General features: G+C 34.2%; 1 protein-coding gene across 2 annotated transcripts in view; it reads right to left on the reverse strand.

Annotated features, from left to right (window-relative positions):
* The window catches only part of il1rapl2 (interleukin 1 receptor accessory protein-like 2), a 299,082-nt gene that overhangs the window by 37,845 nt on the left and 244,061 nt on the right, over positions 1-17,176 (reverse strand). For both annotated transcript variants that reach the window (XM_088596851.1, XM_088596850.1), the window contains exon 6: positions 10,881-10,955. In XM_088596851.1, coding sequence (XP_088452977.1) covers positions 10,881-10,955 — 75 coding nt within the window. The remainder of the gene's footprint in view (positions 1-10,880; positions 10,956-17,176) is intronic.

Raw genomic sequence — 17,176 nt, forward strand, 5'->3', positions numbered from 1 at the left:
TGTTATTGTAATATATCATTGCAAAAAGAAAGTGTATTAAATGACAGCAAAGGCATGATTTAAAATGTAAAAACAGGGTTAAATATGTATATATGTAGGGTAAAATGTCATACAGACTAAAGGGAAACCACAGTAAAGCAGGAACTGAAGGAATTAAGTAAATGAAACAGAAGTAATTAAAAGTAATACAGAAATATTGCTTAATTTAATTACAAAAATGTGTAATTACATAAGTAAAGGCTATATTAAGGCTTTAAAAACTAATATCTTATATTTACGCTTTAGTTACTGATGCTTCTACAACCCATGTATTGCAAAATTGTCATTATGCTACTACATTTATATCCCTTTTTTGTATCTCAGCTCACAACAGAGTAGAATTACTGCAGTGAAAACCTTGGTGAGCATCTTCTGTGCTGCTGTGGCTAAGACCTGATCTATACCTGCTATATGAGTTGCTTTATTAAATTCTAGCTCTTTTGCTCAAGTAGACAATGAGCTAGCCTTTGAACTGCACGTCTGCCAGGGCTTCTCTCAGCCATTGTCCTCTTACTTAACTCCCATTCTTTGAACTGGTGCCAAAAAGCTGATTCTGATCCCTGATGGTCGCAAGAGGTAATTTAATTCTATTATAATATATCTGCACTGTTCTTTCCCTCGTAGACTACAGGATGTTTGCCAATTTGTAAGGGATTTTACTCTGTACCTAAGGGACACTGAATGACCGTAATGACAAGCTTGACTTTCAAACATCCTAAGCCCATGTTCAATGAAAGCACAGGTTTAGGTGTGTGGATTGGAGGGCAAGCTTTGGTTAAGCTAACACAAAGGCTGTATGCAGCTGTGACTCCTTGTGACTGAGCTGAATTTATGCTGATTGACCATATGTTGGTCTTGCAAATAAAACCTGTTTCACTTGGCTAAGTGAAAAAGCAGTCATCCCTTAAATAATGAGACACTTGGTTCAGTCCCAGATGTAAATGTCTTTAATAATAAGCTAAAGGGTTTGTAGATTTTAGCTCTTTAACATTATCATGAGATCACATACTGGGAAAGGTAATTTATTATGGTAGAAAACTGCAATTGTATATCATGTAACAAAAACTAAATAGTCCTAAATGTACTAAATAGTCATTTAAAGAAATGTAAACTAAAATGACTGAATGTATTATCATAATGCTATACAGTATGAGTGTGAAACAATCAAGACCAATGATCAAAGCCCATGCAAGGGAATGAGATTCAATAATGCTTGGTTACGTTTGATCCGACCGACTCAAATTTGGGATACAAATGCCGCGCGGTGCATCGCGACATCCAGGCTCCAAAGAGTTTCAGAAAAAAAAAAACATTTCAGATAGGAACTAAAAACCACTCGTCCTAAATCTCACTTGGGACCCAAAATCCATTCCTAAGCTTAAAAATTGTCTATGTAGTGTCTGAATCCTAACCTTACCTGGGGTGTCAACTAAGAATTACCGCGATCTATGTCTGATCTTCTCTGGGCATAGGATTTTGACATGTTTTCCAAACCAAAAAGTATGAGTGGGAAACAATCAAGACCATTGATCAAAGCCCATGCAAGGGAATGACATTCAACAATGCTTGGTTACAACGTTTGATCCGACCGACACAGATTTGGGATACTATTGCCGCGTTGTGCACCGTGACATCCAGGCCCCAGAGAGTTTTCGGAAAAAAAAAATTCAAATAGGAGCTAAGAACTACTTATCCTAAACCTGACTTGGGAACCAAATTCCATCCCTGGGCTTAAAAATTGTCAAAGTAGTGTGTGAATGCTAACCCTACCTGGGGTGTCAACTTAGCATTTCTGTAATCTACTGTACATAAAACTACAATACAAATTGTGTTTTGGAAAACTGAAATATTTTATTTTGAAACATCCGGATGATTTAGGTTCTCTCTGTGGTCCAGAGGAGTCATACAGCTGATACTACACCCTAGTGTGGAGCATGAATTAGTTACCAAATGAAGGATGAAAAAACTGAATCGGTGAGGATCCTTGTAGCATTTCTAGCAGGAACCACTGTAATATGCATCCCTACTGCTGAGTAGAGAAATTCCTGTCAGTATGTGACACGTCAATGCACAACTAATTAGTTCTTCTTGTGCAGCACAGAATGTGCAGTATCTGCCAAAAGCCACAATGGAGGTCAGCCCAAAGAGCTCTACTACAACTTTACAGGTTGTCAGAAAAAAATGTGTACATTTATCAACACCATTTTGATACGCAGATGAGGGGCGTTTGTAAAAGATTCTGACTCGTTGAGAGGCAAACTACAAGCTGAGCTCATTTTGCTTAACAGGTTAGCGAATTACTGAAAGCAAACCGAACTGCTTTTTCAGAATGAAAAACGCAATGCAGAACACAGAAGCGTTTTATTTTAAGGTCTGGATCCATGTACAGTATGTGCAACATCTTAAATGAAAAAACATGTTAGTTAGTTAAATAAAGAAACAATTCTTTTCACATTTAATATGTACATGACTAAAAACCTTCATACAGTAATTCATCCCCTAGAATAACAAACTGGTCAATGAGCAGTTCATTGAGTCATTAGTTTGATCCATATTTGTTATGTGTATTGACCATCCATGATGAATTGCAAATGATGATTTTCACCAATACGTTTAAAAAAAATCAAAGTATAGTCTCTCTATAACACAGCTTCATTATTGTTATTAACTGTAAGCCATGAAGCATATGAGAACTATTTTTCACCCTGAGTGTCTAAAAAGTCTTAGTGCCCATTTTATTCGGATCTAATTAGTAGCAGTCTACAAAGGTAACTGCCTACTGTATATAAGAGCAGTTCCTTCCATTGAAGAATGACCATCTTTAATTATGATGAGGTCAGAAGAGCTACTCAATTTTAATATTCACAGAGCAATTAAACTGACATAGTGATATATCCTCAAGGCAATTTCCAACTGGCCTACCTACATAAACAAAAATTCAGCAGACGTTTCAGAAACCATCAGCAGTGACAATTATAATAGGCTCAAGTATTTATGGCATGACTTTAAACTGAGGACAAAAATTTCCCATCGAATTCAAATAACAGAAAGGGAATTCATTTTCTTTTCCTTTCACTTATAGTTCTTTAATGGCAAAACATTCATTACTTACTGTACATATTTTTAAGTCACGTACAGGGTCAGTCAACGGTTTTAATTGGTTTCATGGTTTTCATTAAAAATACTGCATATCCCTATATGAACCATACAGCATACATTTGATAAATGTGAAGAGATTATTCCGTCTGTATGTTGCTTCTGTAGGTAAGTCTAACCTACCTACAGTAGATGTGAACATTTTGGATAAAGTGCCAGTGCTCTCCAGAACAAAAGGAAACAAAAATAATAAAGATATAGTATTTGTTTACATTTCAATAGAATTATCATTACTGGGCTACTATACAGTGTGAATACACAATACTATAAGGAATATTATTAAAATTGTCTTAAAAATAAAAAACATTGTATAAACTTTTACATAAGAAATATGGCCAAGAGATAATAGGAACCAAGGTGACAATATATTCTTTGCCAGTTTCTATTATTTATTGACCGTAAAATGCCTGATGTCAGTTTGTCAGTTTCTTATTTAGCAATGGACAGAGCTTTTGAGTATGGTCTATTGCCAGTCATTCATCAAAGATATTAGCTGTCTCTAGAGTTTTACTATCACAATAAATATAGGTTTTTCTGCAATTAATTTATTTTGGTTTGGTTGGGCATGCCTACCCAAAATCGTCCTAGACAATCAGGATTTTAACCATGGAGGTAGGTTGGTTACAATGAATATATAATGCACAAATCCAATAATTCAATAACAAGGGTTCACAATGGTTGTCCTAATTATTGGAAACATGTAAGAGCAAATAAGGACTTGAGTTTTCATAGGAACTCTCAGACACTTTCTAAATATTATTGTGCCATACTAGAGCTTCTGTGTACCCGAATTTACTGTAATGTACTGTATATCATACTATAAGTCATTAAAATGGAAATTTCTTATGAGGTGCAGTGGCATGGCTGTTAGCGCTGTTGCCTCACAGTTCTTTGGTCCTGGGTTTGAATCTGGAGTGCAGTGCCTTCTGTTATCCTCAGATTTTCTCCAACCTTTCAATACAGTACATGATGGCTGAGTGAACTGGTGTCTCTAAGTTGACCCTATATATCTAGTTGAGTGCCTGAGTTGACACCAAGCTTACTAGGAATATGTGACGTCATGATAATGGAACAGATGTGTGACCCTTAGAAGTTGCATTATACACCCATATGATAGGGAAGCTGAAATTAATACTAAAATAATACTGGCCTTAAATATTGTCTTGCAAGGCTACTGTATTGGTTATACAGCAAATTATGTATTACTTTTTGAGTCTGCAACATTGCAAAGCCACTCAACCTTTATTAACTGTAATTCGAAAAACCTTCACCCCAGTATGTGTTCCTCTACAGAATCAGTCAATGGAGCTTAGGTCACATTACCGCTTTCAACAAGTTTAATGATTCAAATGAATTGCAGCAGAATTATGGCAAGATGAGAGAGTATTGGATCAGAAAGCTATTGAGGCTCTCACCACTTCACATGCTGTAAACACTACTCCATGAAAACAATCCACAGTTGTGTATTCCTAAAATGGTAATTGAGAAACTAACTAAAAATATGAAATTGTGAAGGTGCATATTGAATTTCAAGATTCAGTAGATTCTTTGTCGATCTACTGTACTTTATGAAAACTAAGCAATTTGCTTTTGTGTTGTTTTCGTAACCTGAGTTCCCAAATACAACATATTTACATATGTATGAGTTTCCGAACAACTCAAATGGTCCTAACAGAGAGACGAGGGCTGTTCAAGCTCTTCTCCTGCTATTATTCTGTCATCTTGACATGGGATTCTTTTAAAAGCTCAACAGAATGCCTTTCTGCCTCTGTATCATATTCTTCTCAGCGTACGGTATGTGTAGGCACAACAGCTGTAATGGAGTACATTATGTCTCAGTTCCTGGATATTATAAAGTCTGATTGGTCTGTTATTTCTCAGCTTAAAAAGGTTTTTACAAAGAAAGGCTCCACAAAACAAAAAAAAAAAACCCAAAACATTGTGAATACACCGAAAACATGTCCAATCTCTTGACATAAACAGATTAATTGATTAGTCCATTGTCAATCTGTTGGTCCTGGTGAAGTTTGCAGCTAGGTGTACTGTATACAGTACAATTCCTTCATTTTCTCTGTCCCATTTGTTATTATAGATTTAAAGATATTTTTTTAATATGATATAGGGGATTTACTATTAATGGGCAAAACAAAGGCAATAAATCAGTAAAGAAAAGGTGTCTAACCCTGGTAGAAGACAGCTCTAATTCAGATGGCCTTATAGGTCACCCGTGTTTAAGCTTTGGCAATATGTTATTGATGAATTAAGTAAGTGATCTGTTCAATTAAAATAACTGTGGCTCTTGAAGGCTGAAGAGTACTCAGAAGTAAGGCATAATTAAATCTCTAAATTGCTTAAGAAGAACCTGCAATATTGATCACAGTGACAATGGTCCAAGTCTTTATAAATTGTTAATTTAATGGTGTCAAGCTACAGATAGCGTACTTTACCCCAGTTACTCCAGTATACCCAGCTGTATGAGTGGGAATTAATTTTGCTGGGGGGTCGTCCTTGGAGAACTGCTTTGAAATGTCAGACATTGTGTTAAAGTATCCAAATTTCCCCGAAAATTAGAAGTCTGTTTGCAAAACAGGAATGGACACCTCTGACCTTGATTACTTATGCACCTAACAAAATAGTAACATCTATGACTGTGTCATCACTCTGCTCATAACTGGTGTCATAGTTTTCTAATATACTGTATTAAGGGTACAGAAAATAAATGCTGCAATACAGTAATCCTTTGGATTTCCATTCTTTTATCAAAAAGAAGGGGATTATATACTGCAGATAGATATATGTACTGTACAGAAGCTATAGTAACATACATTTATTCTTGATAAAAATGATACATGTTTGATAAATTGGGGGAATAAAATTTCTTTTATCTTTGATTTGTGAACAAAAACATTAGCTCCCATAGTACTACTGGTTCTGTTCACCAGTCAACAGACAATGTGAATCACAAGTCTTTTCTGGCTCAAAAGGTTTTAGAAGTTGTTAAAGGACAGACGTTTTTTAATACCTTTGGTGATTTTTTTTAACTTCATTCTAAAATTTCATTGAAAAATACGGATTAGTGAAAACATATGATGCAAGATTGCTTTGCTGGTTCATTGAGTACATTGTACTGTGATATAATAAACAAAATTATACAGCCACTACTGCTTGCAAAGCAGCTCATTCACTCTCTTGCCCTCCCGAACCAGAATAGATCAAAAGTCAAAAGGTTTTTTCTTCATTGAGTGTCACTTCTGTTCAGATGCCCATTTTTCTAATCAGGCACCCTACAGCTAATAATATCCCCTTCTTGTGTAAAGGTTAAGGGAACTGATATTCAAGGAGCCATTAAATCTTCCCTGCACTTAGTGTCTTTTCGGCTAATAAACCAAGACAGCTGTGCCCTAATAGTCCAGCCGCAAGAACTCATGACAGCTATGCTCAACAATTAATTACTGATTCTGTTCAGCCACAGGTTCTCATCAACTATCTGTGCATGGATACATTCTGCTTTTATGTTCACCAGTTTGATTAAGTTGAATTATTCGACAATTACTTCTGTAAATACACTGGAGATCCTTAATATTTGCACATTAGCAGGACAGCTTCATGGGCACATTCATACCTATTGTTTCATTATTTGGAAATGTCTTCATTTTATTTGTTACAGTTTCAGTGCTTATGACTCAAATCTTTCTTATATGTTGTTAACATACAGCATGAGCAGCAGTACTAAGACTCATAGAGCAATACACAAGGAAATGGCAGTAAGAGGTCACAGCTCTAGGGTCAAGGGTACAATTCATTCTTTCCTATCTGTGGGGTTTGCATTCTCTCTCATGTAATGTTCTTGCTGGATCCTATACCTTCCTCTTACTACCCAAAGACACAGTGGCTACATTTGGTTGCCTAATCTAAATTGTCCCTTGGTGTGTGTCCCTGTGATGGACTTGTGTCTACTCCAGGGTACAAGCAGGTAGGTAGACTTATTAATGTCTTGTGCTTTGTACATCTGTTATACAGTAGGCTTCAGTTTTGCTGTGACCCCCCAAAGAATAAGTGGCTCTTCTAATAACAGATGGATAGAGTAATAGTCGTCAATACAAATAATAAAATACATCAAAATAATCTCAGTGATTTTGGTATGGCACTTCTCAATGTCATTAAGAAATTAATGTCAGTGTTGGAATGATGAAAATTACTGCTGGAAAAGTAAGCCTTGAGAGAGCTGTCACATTGTTAAGTCTATACCCAAGGTTTATTTAACATGCTATTATTCCCTCTCATAACTCTTCCTACTTCTGTGTTTCTGTCATCATTCACACAAATAGCTAACAGGGAAAGATGTTCCTTCTAAAATACTATATAAAGAATGATCGTAATTCTTTGTTCAGAGTTGCTTGCAGCTACAGTATGTCTAAGACTGTTGGAAGGACATTCAATACAAATCCAGGACTAATTATAGATCAACTGAATTAACTGCTGTATATTTCTATATCTCTGTGAAGATGCACTAAAGGACTATAGGCCTGAAAACTGTATTTTGAATACCTCTTTCTGACCAATTTAAACAAAAATGTTACTTCATTGTAAGGAGGCTCAGTGTTAAACTACTGTGTATTTCCATCAGAAAGCTGCTGTATTCTGTATGTGGCTCTCAATACTCACAGTACACAATGGTAGAATGTATTTGGTAAAAGAGAGAAACAAGATCCTAGCAGGATTCTCTGCATTACTGGGGTACTATAAAAGACAAGACACAAAGAATTGACACACCATTTTATGAACAATATCAATAAAGGGCTGGCTATTACTAAAAAAAAAAACAGAATGTGGTTCTAGACATTCTGCAGATGCCACTGGCAAATAACTTAGCTGTTGTTTGGATTTAAATCAAAGAGCAGAGTTTGCTGTGCCAGCAACAACAAAAAAAACAGCTCTCAATGGTAAATAGCTGCAATTAATGTTTCATTATAATTACAATCACTTTAAACTTTCTGAGATGAAAGAAAGCATCATCAAATGTTTTAGGGGAGATGCTTTTTAATATAAGTTAAAGTCCCCATTTTATCTATCTGTACAGTATACGGTGTACTAAATAGTTTCATATCTCATGTTTCTGCATAGCCCTCTTAAATCATGATGTGCATGGGTGTAATACTTATGACAGATGGAGTTACATGCATTGTGAAAGCAAGGAGGAAAGTGGATGAGAGGGATTTATGCTGTGTTATACAGACTGCTCACTCTATTAAGTTTAATTGGTTTGGGGCTGCACAGCTCTTCATCCTATCAGAAATATAATAACCACACCAAAAAGGTAAAGATAAAAAATGTGCAAAAGAATTGACACAGATTTTCTTTCTATGCCACTGACAAAAGACAAGACAATAGCAAAGAATTTTTCAGATTTTTACATTATCTATGTTCTTACACTATGTGCAAGAATACAAAGCAGAAGAATTTCTATTTTCAGAATTCTGCGTAAAAGGCTGAACATTTAATATTAATGTTTTTATATGATTTTCAGATGAGAAAACATATGCTGTGGTTGCCCAGTATTTGGCACAAAAAAACAAATGTCAGTGCTAGTACTATCACAAGAAAAAAACAGTGCCTCTTTAGCCTCTAGTTAAGACCATTGATATCTTCAGGGGAATCTGCTCAAATTAATTTATACATAAGTGAATAATGTACTGTTTGCTAAGGCTGTATTATTAAGCAACAGAAAATATAAAAAAGCAATGTGATATTAATGACTTCATATGTACTTATCAATATGATTTTAAATACCTTTTAAAGGAGGTTGAACTGCAGCATATAAAATAAATCAAAATAAAAAGTTTTCATGTTGTACACGAGGTAAATAACTGAAAATATTTTTTTTCAATACAATATTTTTTAAAATAACGTTTATTGCACTGTGGTAACATACTGTAGCTTTCTAAAAAATGTTACATTTTATATTGATATGTGTATGTGAATCCTTTAATTTCTCAAATATATATTTTAAGAAGAAAAAGACCATCTTTTTACAATTGTACAATCTAAAAATTATACAACTCTTACTCTTACTCTTTGGGATAGCATGAATTTAAAACCTAATTAGAATTATAATTATTATAATTATTGAATGATGCACAAATTAACGGAGAGCTATGTCCAACTAAATTTGTGTAACTGCCTTGAAAAAAAAACCCTTAAAACACAGAATGGTAATGAAAAACAAAAGTCAGGGATGTGGAAGCTACAAGCTTCAAGATTGTATTTAACAACCAGCTGTTATAGAACCATATTATTTAAATACGATGTGCTAGAAAAAAGACATTTCCTCAGCACTATAGGGGCTCGGAAACTTCATTTCTTCAGCTGTCTCTTCATAGTCTCCGTGTTGATGCATGTGGAATAATAGTCTATAATTTACCAAGAGAAGACAGCTTAAATATGCGTTTCTCTGAATTGCTTTGTTATTGTCAACTGCCCTCAGCAGACTGTAAGATTTAAACGTTGTGTGTATCTTGAGATCTCTGCTTGGCCCATGAAAGGCACTACAACTGAGGAAACAGACCAAATCATTTGAAATCCATTTTCACACTGAATGTTTGATTCTGTGGAAAATCAGCAGCTGCTGTCAATTACAAAAGAGATATTTCTTAATTACTCTGTGAGAAGAGGAAGTAGCAGCATTTTGGTCCGTCTGCAAATGAACAGTTTCTTAGTCTTGAGGTTATTGTGACGGGAAGAGGAACCCATCATTGAACTGAGTAATTCACACAAATCTTTTCGAAATCATTAAAATGTTTTCCAAAACTGGAAACTTAAATTTGAAAAAAATCATTATTATTTTTTCAAATCCTTTGTGCAACATTACTGAAAACAAGCTTTAAAACTGGTGATGAGATCCCCTTGTGTGGAGAGGGATGTCGTTTCTCTCTTGAATTGTATATATAGTAAATTATGTTGTAAAGCACTGAAAATGAAAACACTGTCCACACAAAGATATGCAAATGTCCATTTGGCAGTTCAGTAGATCCAGATATTCATGCAATTTAAAATTTGGCAGATGGATTTCTTTAATAGATGCATTTATGTACTGTATGTGATTGTGCAAATTCATGACCCCTTGAAGTGATGTGAGGTTAGGTACAGGGCACTAGACCTGTATCTCACATGGCCAAGTGAAAAGAGTGATTTGTACCCTTCCTCAATAAGACATGTTGGAGATTGAACCCTGGACTCTACTGATACGCAAAACATATTAGTCTTAGTCTTACCACTAAATGTTGTTTTTATGATACAGTATATTTGGGTCTATAAAAAGACTTGGATTGGAGGGGCATTTGTATGAATGAAAAATTACCTTTAGCAAAAGAATTGTTGTGTATATACAAATCTGCAATAGCAAATCAAAATTCTCCTGCACAGGCATTGAACTTTGATGGAAAAAAATACTAACTTACATTATTCCAGGTCTGCTAATAACAGAAAATGAACAACACCAAATTCCTCTACCATTCACAACCTTAACCAAACTAACCATGCAGAAAACTCTACTTTGATAAATTAGCAGAATCAAATTGAGCTGTATATAAGAAAGGCAGCAATGAAGCTTTCCTGCTCCATGTAATTTCACCCATCTGTTAGCAAAAGGAAAGTTAAGGATCTGCTATTCCCAGGAGGAGACTTACCCAGTTGGACATCAATAACATTTGGCTGGTTTTCCAGGGGGAACAGCACTTTAGGAGGCTTGACTGTGAGGAGAGCTGGAAGACAAAACAGAGATGTAATGGAGAGAACAGACAGGCCGAAATGCAAAAGAGTTGGAAGTTCATCATTTTAACAACATTGGTAATTATGCTGTTTTTCATCCTACGGTATGTAAAATGAACAGCAGGTGGAACTTCTGCAAATACACCACACTTCAAGTCTATTTCTCTGATTGTCGTCTAAACAGCTCATAATTTCTAATTATTCTGATGCACATTACCAAGCAGCATCTGGGGAAGTCTTCGTATTATTTACTTGGTTTTCAAAGTAAATAAAGACACGTTGAGCAAGAAATAATAATGAAAATGAAAATAACGTTTGCAGTGTAACATTTTACAGCTGGTTTTTGTGTAGTTGTTCCTATAATTTTAGATGTTAATGTAGATCGAAAACTACTGCAATGTCAACATAGTAAAACCACAGGGTTCGGCCTGGATGTCTCTTCAACATAAGCAGACAAGAAAGAAGGATTAAAGCATGATTATTTCCTGCTTCTTCTGCTTATTGTTTTTATTGATTCACACATGTGAAATCCCAATCACACATGTTCACTCTCAAAACAAAAAAGACATTCTATACAGAAGAGTGTGTCTGTAATTTAGCTTGTCAATCACACAGTCCATAATGGAGAATGTCTAATGGTCTCTTTAGGGGATATTGCAAATGAGTAACACTTTAGAACTCATGAGTGTTCTATTATCAACTATGTTAATAAAGCGTAGGATAAAGGACTCATCATGCCAAAGGCCACTTTGAGTAAAAAAAACAACATTTTTGATTTATAAAAAGCTCGGCAGATTAATTACTAAAACTAAACACTGTTATGTCCCGCTTTCAGCAGATTATAACAAATAAACCCGACTTTACATTATAGCTTCTTGTGTAGTTATTCTGTGCCACAAAATATAAGGAAAGAGAATGATAAACATTTACTTGATGTCTTGGTTCAGCTTAGTTTTGAAAAAATCAAGAGTAAATTACATGGGTAAAATATATCTGGATTTTTACACATGCTCCTCTACTGTTTCAAAAGTCATAGATCTTAGAATTCAAGGTAATAACATGACAATTTGTGTTCAAGTCTATCTCAGGACTCAAAAATTGTGCAATTATAGTACAGTATATTTACAGTATCTAACTCCATGTAAAAATATAAAAACTAGTTCAACATTTCTCCTTTTATCCTTCACTTTTGTTTTCTAAAATTCCAGCCATTACTATGAGAAGTGGAGATTTTGAGATCTACCTTTTAGATCGTAATCTTTAAACACATTGTCATCAATTGGAATGAATTAGTAACTAGATTTACTGTAGTACACCTTTTTATAATTGACTAAGTTTAACCTTTAATCATTGTTATTTACTCTTTTTGTTGTTGACAGATAACATAATATTGGTTTAGGGTTTAATGTTTTAAAGGTTTAAATGTATTTTAATTACAACTTTTGAACTTTTTGGCACAAATAAGTCTAAGATAGTTTGTAATTATGAACACAGTATTCTTGTTAGTCAGTGTCTAGTTTATGTGTGTGCATTTATTCTCTTTTTAAATTTGATATTTGATTGAATTAATGATTGTTGAAAACTGCTGAGTCAATTGTTTGAATGAGATGTTGCACTTATTTTCCCTGTACTCTAGGCATTTTTGTTTGTTTGAATAAATTGAAGATCATGACGATGAGTCATAAACTGTTTTTTTTATTTTGGATGGCATGTTATCTGTATTTTGTCATCCACTCCTCTACAAAAAAAACATTAGATCACAAAAATGTTGAACATTAAAATGAATTATGAATTATTCTGTTTGAGGCTGGACTCATTAACCTTTTGGAGTTTTAAAATATATTTAAGGGGCACTTTGATTCAGTTTGGTATACTGTGAAGGCAGTCTCTGTAGATAAGATTCCCTGCCTTTTTGGAGTTTTTACTAATACACATTACATTGAATAAAAGAAACTAGTTGGTTTTGCTGACTACAGTCTTTATGAGAAACAGTTGGTTATTTTAAAGAAACACACAACACAGTCTTTAAGACAAGTACATTATATTCTTTAATAATATTCAGATTCCTTATACATGTGCCATCATAGTAAATTATAAGTTATTCCTATGTACTCGTGTGGACAGAAGTAGGAAAGTGCAAATAAATATGCTGAATTCCAAATCCTCTGGCTGAATTGTGAAACCATTTCATAACTATATGGTTCTTCTTAAAAAGAGACACAGTCAGGTTCTCTAAGAGAAAGAAAAATATTCATCTTTGTGCTTCCATCTCTGCCTAAATTTAGTGTATCTTTAAAGTGTTAGTAAAGATGCATATAAAAATACTATTACCCTTCATTCACATAGGTATATAATAAAATACAAATTTAAAATAAATTTCTTATATTAAAAAAAATGTATGTAATTGGTTTATCTTAGTAGAATTTAGATTTATCATGTATACAGTATGCCTTACTTTTTTGAGGCTTCTGAGACTTTTTTCATCCAAACAGCTTTAAAATCTCATTAGACACAAAAAGCAATTTATTATTCAGGTCTGCTTCAGATCATACCAAAATGTGAACACCTGTACCCATTTATCTCATTCTTGATTGCAAATGTTAAGAACCCATAAATAACTGTTGTCTGAAAAGAAAATGGGTTACCTAATGGGAATGTATATATTTAGTTATCATTATAGACAAAAAAACAATAGCAGTTGCAATTAGGAGTTATACTTATTGTGCCTTCCAGTACATTTGTGATGACTCTTTAAAGATACATTTTTGTACACCCTATTGAAATATTTGCAATAAAAAAGAGAGAACGTAAAAACAAATGCAGTGCCCTATGACACTGAACTTTACAGCTTCAATGTTTTAATACAAAGCTGATCAGCTGCATTTAGATATGTAATCCAAGTGAAACCTCATTAAAATGGCCCATAGTGTACTGTACAAAATAACATGTAAATATGGGACGGACAGATTATGCAGTTACTGTAACTGTAGTACAGTAAGAAAACAATGAGTTAAGAATTTTATGGCAGTTAAATAACTTTAGAAGAACACTAAAACAAATGTAGAAGTCTACAGTAGGCAAGAGCTGATTTTACTATGGAAAAAGGCTATATACTGAACAGTACATATGTAACTGAAAGCTGAGACCTTAGAAACTGCTGAAAAAACAGTAAGAATGGAAATAATAATAAAACCTGGAGCACAGACAGTAGAAGGGAATTGTACCCTCTACACATCTAATTCCAGCGTATGTTACAACAAATCAGCAGCTCATAATGTTAAGCAATAGGTGGCTGTGTCATGCTTATTTAGATGCACACAGTTCTTTGGTGTTTTAATAAAAAATGGCTAAAACCCCTAAGCGTAACCTTCATTTCAAGGAGAGTGCGGAAATTGTACTTTATGAAAATTCTTATCTTTTGGCCCTGCTTAATTTTTTTCTTTTCATTGTATGAAAAATGCGGAGCTCAAGTGAAAGATGAAGCAGGGAGCCTCCATCCATCTTGGGGGGACAGCTGGAGCTTTTGCATGCAAATGAAAGCTATCATTCTTGTCAACCTGGAGCCAAAGCACACGCCTGCCGTCCACAGCCACTTAATATTCCCACACCAATCAGACCACCCTTACAAAGTGGTAACAGTTTTTTTTTATTTGGCGATGCATTTCATCTGAGCATTATGCTGTTGGAGAGTAATCTTCAGCTAACCACCTTGCATTTTTTTACATGCACTGAAATTCTGTATTTCCTCCTTTATGAAGACTTTGGACACAAAGATCAGTTATCAAAATACTGTACTCGACTCTGTAATGTTATTCAACAATGTTTTCAAGTTATGCTGATAAGCAACGATATTTACGGGTATGTTTAATAGGAATTCTTCACTTAAGGTGTTATGAAAGGTTATTTTGTTGATGAGGTAATGAGGTCAGTGAAGATCTTCATGTCATTTTCATGAAGATGGGCAGGATTTGAATACCTTGAAATATTTAATACAAAACCTCAACAGAATTTAGTCGTTATTCTAAATTATTTTAATGCTACCATAAAGGTATTAAAGGTAGTGTCTATGCTTTTTAACAACATTATATTACTAATATGCATTTTGCATTAACATTTTTTAATAAAACTGCAGTAATTTAATTTTATGGAATACAGCAAGTACAATGTATTTAAGATAAAAAAACATTTATTGTAACAATATGATTGCTACACCATAACCAAAAAGCTTTTTTGGTAAAATGGGACATGTTTTATTGGTTTCTTGATAAACATATGGCATGATTCAGATTAATTCAGAATCATAGTTGCCACAAATGCTAGATTCTAAAAGTTGTGTAACTTTGTAACTGTATCACTGACTCTTATGTACAGTCAGAAATGTTAAAAACCATTTCCAACTTTTGTAAAGTTGGGGATTTTTTTTTGCAGATTTGAAGTAACCAAATAGTGTACTAGACCTAAACTGTATAACTAAGCATGATTCATGGTTGTGTTTAAAACTTACTGCAACATTCCACCTGCACACACATGATAAATGTGTCTGAAATTAAAATATAGAGTACATCAAGTAGTGGACTTTTTTAAAAATTGAAATGGGAGCTCTGTGTCTTTGAGCTTAAGGGTGGAAACTTTTCATTACTGTGGAAACACAATTCAGGAATACAACTCTTATTACTATGAAAATACATACAGTAGGAGTGAAATCTGTAGGTGTCTGTGGCAAAGATACTGTATGTAAAGAAGAGATATGAAAGAGCGGAAGAAGTACTGTATTACCTGTATGTGTAATATAGCAATGCATGATAGAGAACCATAATTATTGTAGTTCTCAATTCATTAAACAGAGATTTGTGTGGTACAGTACAATAAGACCTGAAACCTACACTGATCTGAGAACCACATTCTTTCCATGTGGAAGTGGATATTAAAATAAAAAAGTGAGTCTTCTTTCAGTTTGACTAACCTTAGTGTTTTAATAGATTTCAGAACAGTTCAGAGCCCTGTTTTGCAATTGATCTCTTGCACACATCACATTCTATGTAAGGGAAACGGCCAGTGTCTCCAATCTTTAAGCGTTACTAAACTCTGGGTGGAAAGTGTAATTTTGCAAGCTTCTTCTCCGCTTTTTATCCAATTGTGTCAATGTGGCACTCTTTCAGCAGATGTTATTCTCTGGCCTTTTCTTTTTGTCTCTGTCAGGTTACTGCTATCAGCAGATCTCATGAAGCATGCTTGCTAAAGTTAGATACTTCAGTCACATTCAGAAATGTCAGGCTCTACATTCTGCTTTCCTAGTGTTTTACCTCCAGATAAAGCAAGAAAGCAAGAAATGCGTTTTGATAGAATCTTGTTTCATACATCAAGAGCTATTGTTCGTAGATTACGATCTTCTCTGAATACAATATGTCCATAAAAGTAAATGCAAGAACGCATCAAGAAAGCTTTTTGTTCGGCAATCCTAAATCCAAATACCGTTCAAAAGAGCCAGCACAAAGATGTGAGGTTCAAGTTTCTAATTAACTTTTAGATTGAGCTACAGTACATATACAACACTATGGTATATAGTATGCAGATGCAGTATACCTAACTCAGGCTAAAACGGTAAGAGGTTCCTAACTCTTACTACTGTAACTCCCCTTTCCAACAATATAGAGAAATTAAATTTCTATTGAAGTACACCTTTGCATGCAGCTTAATGAAAAAAATAACAACATTACAGTACAGTGTCCATAAAATAAGAAAATATAAACACATTTCAACATTTTTTTGATCGTGAAGACCAGTTACGACAGATGATCACTCAGATAATTAAGTTTTCAATTAACACTGTATGTTCTAGTAACATAATAAAATCAATTCAAATAAAAGTCTTTGCCAAACAACATTCCCTCAGCATATAATTAGCCTCATAGAAAGAACAAATCCTGGTTTGAAAAATAACACTTAATACAAAAGGCACAGGTGCTGGCTCTGACATAGGATTTCTCAAATGCAGAATATTTGGAACAAAGAGCAACACATAAGTAATCGATGGTATTAATATAACTTGTAGTGATTTTCAGAGGTTAATAGCAATGGAACAGATGCTTCTTGAATGCATTATGTGGTCTACTGAAAGCTTCCTTTTATCTCTTTAATTTCATAAGCGAATAAATTGTTACAGTATATCGTTATTAACTGGGTCAAGTGGTGATCAGAGGAAGTTTATTGATCA

Source organism: Lepisosteus platostomus, chromosome 10 (assembly GCF_059453375.1).
Source record: "Lepisosteus platostomus isolate fLepPlt1 chromosome 10, fLepPlt1.hap1, whole genome shotgun sequence".
In the NCBI taxonomy this organism is placed as follows: Eukaryota; Metazoa; Chordata; class Actinopteri; order Semionotiformes; family Lepisosteidae; genus Lepisosteus; species Lepisosteus platostomus.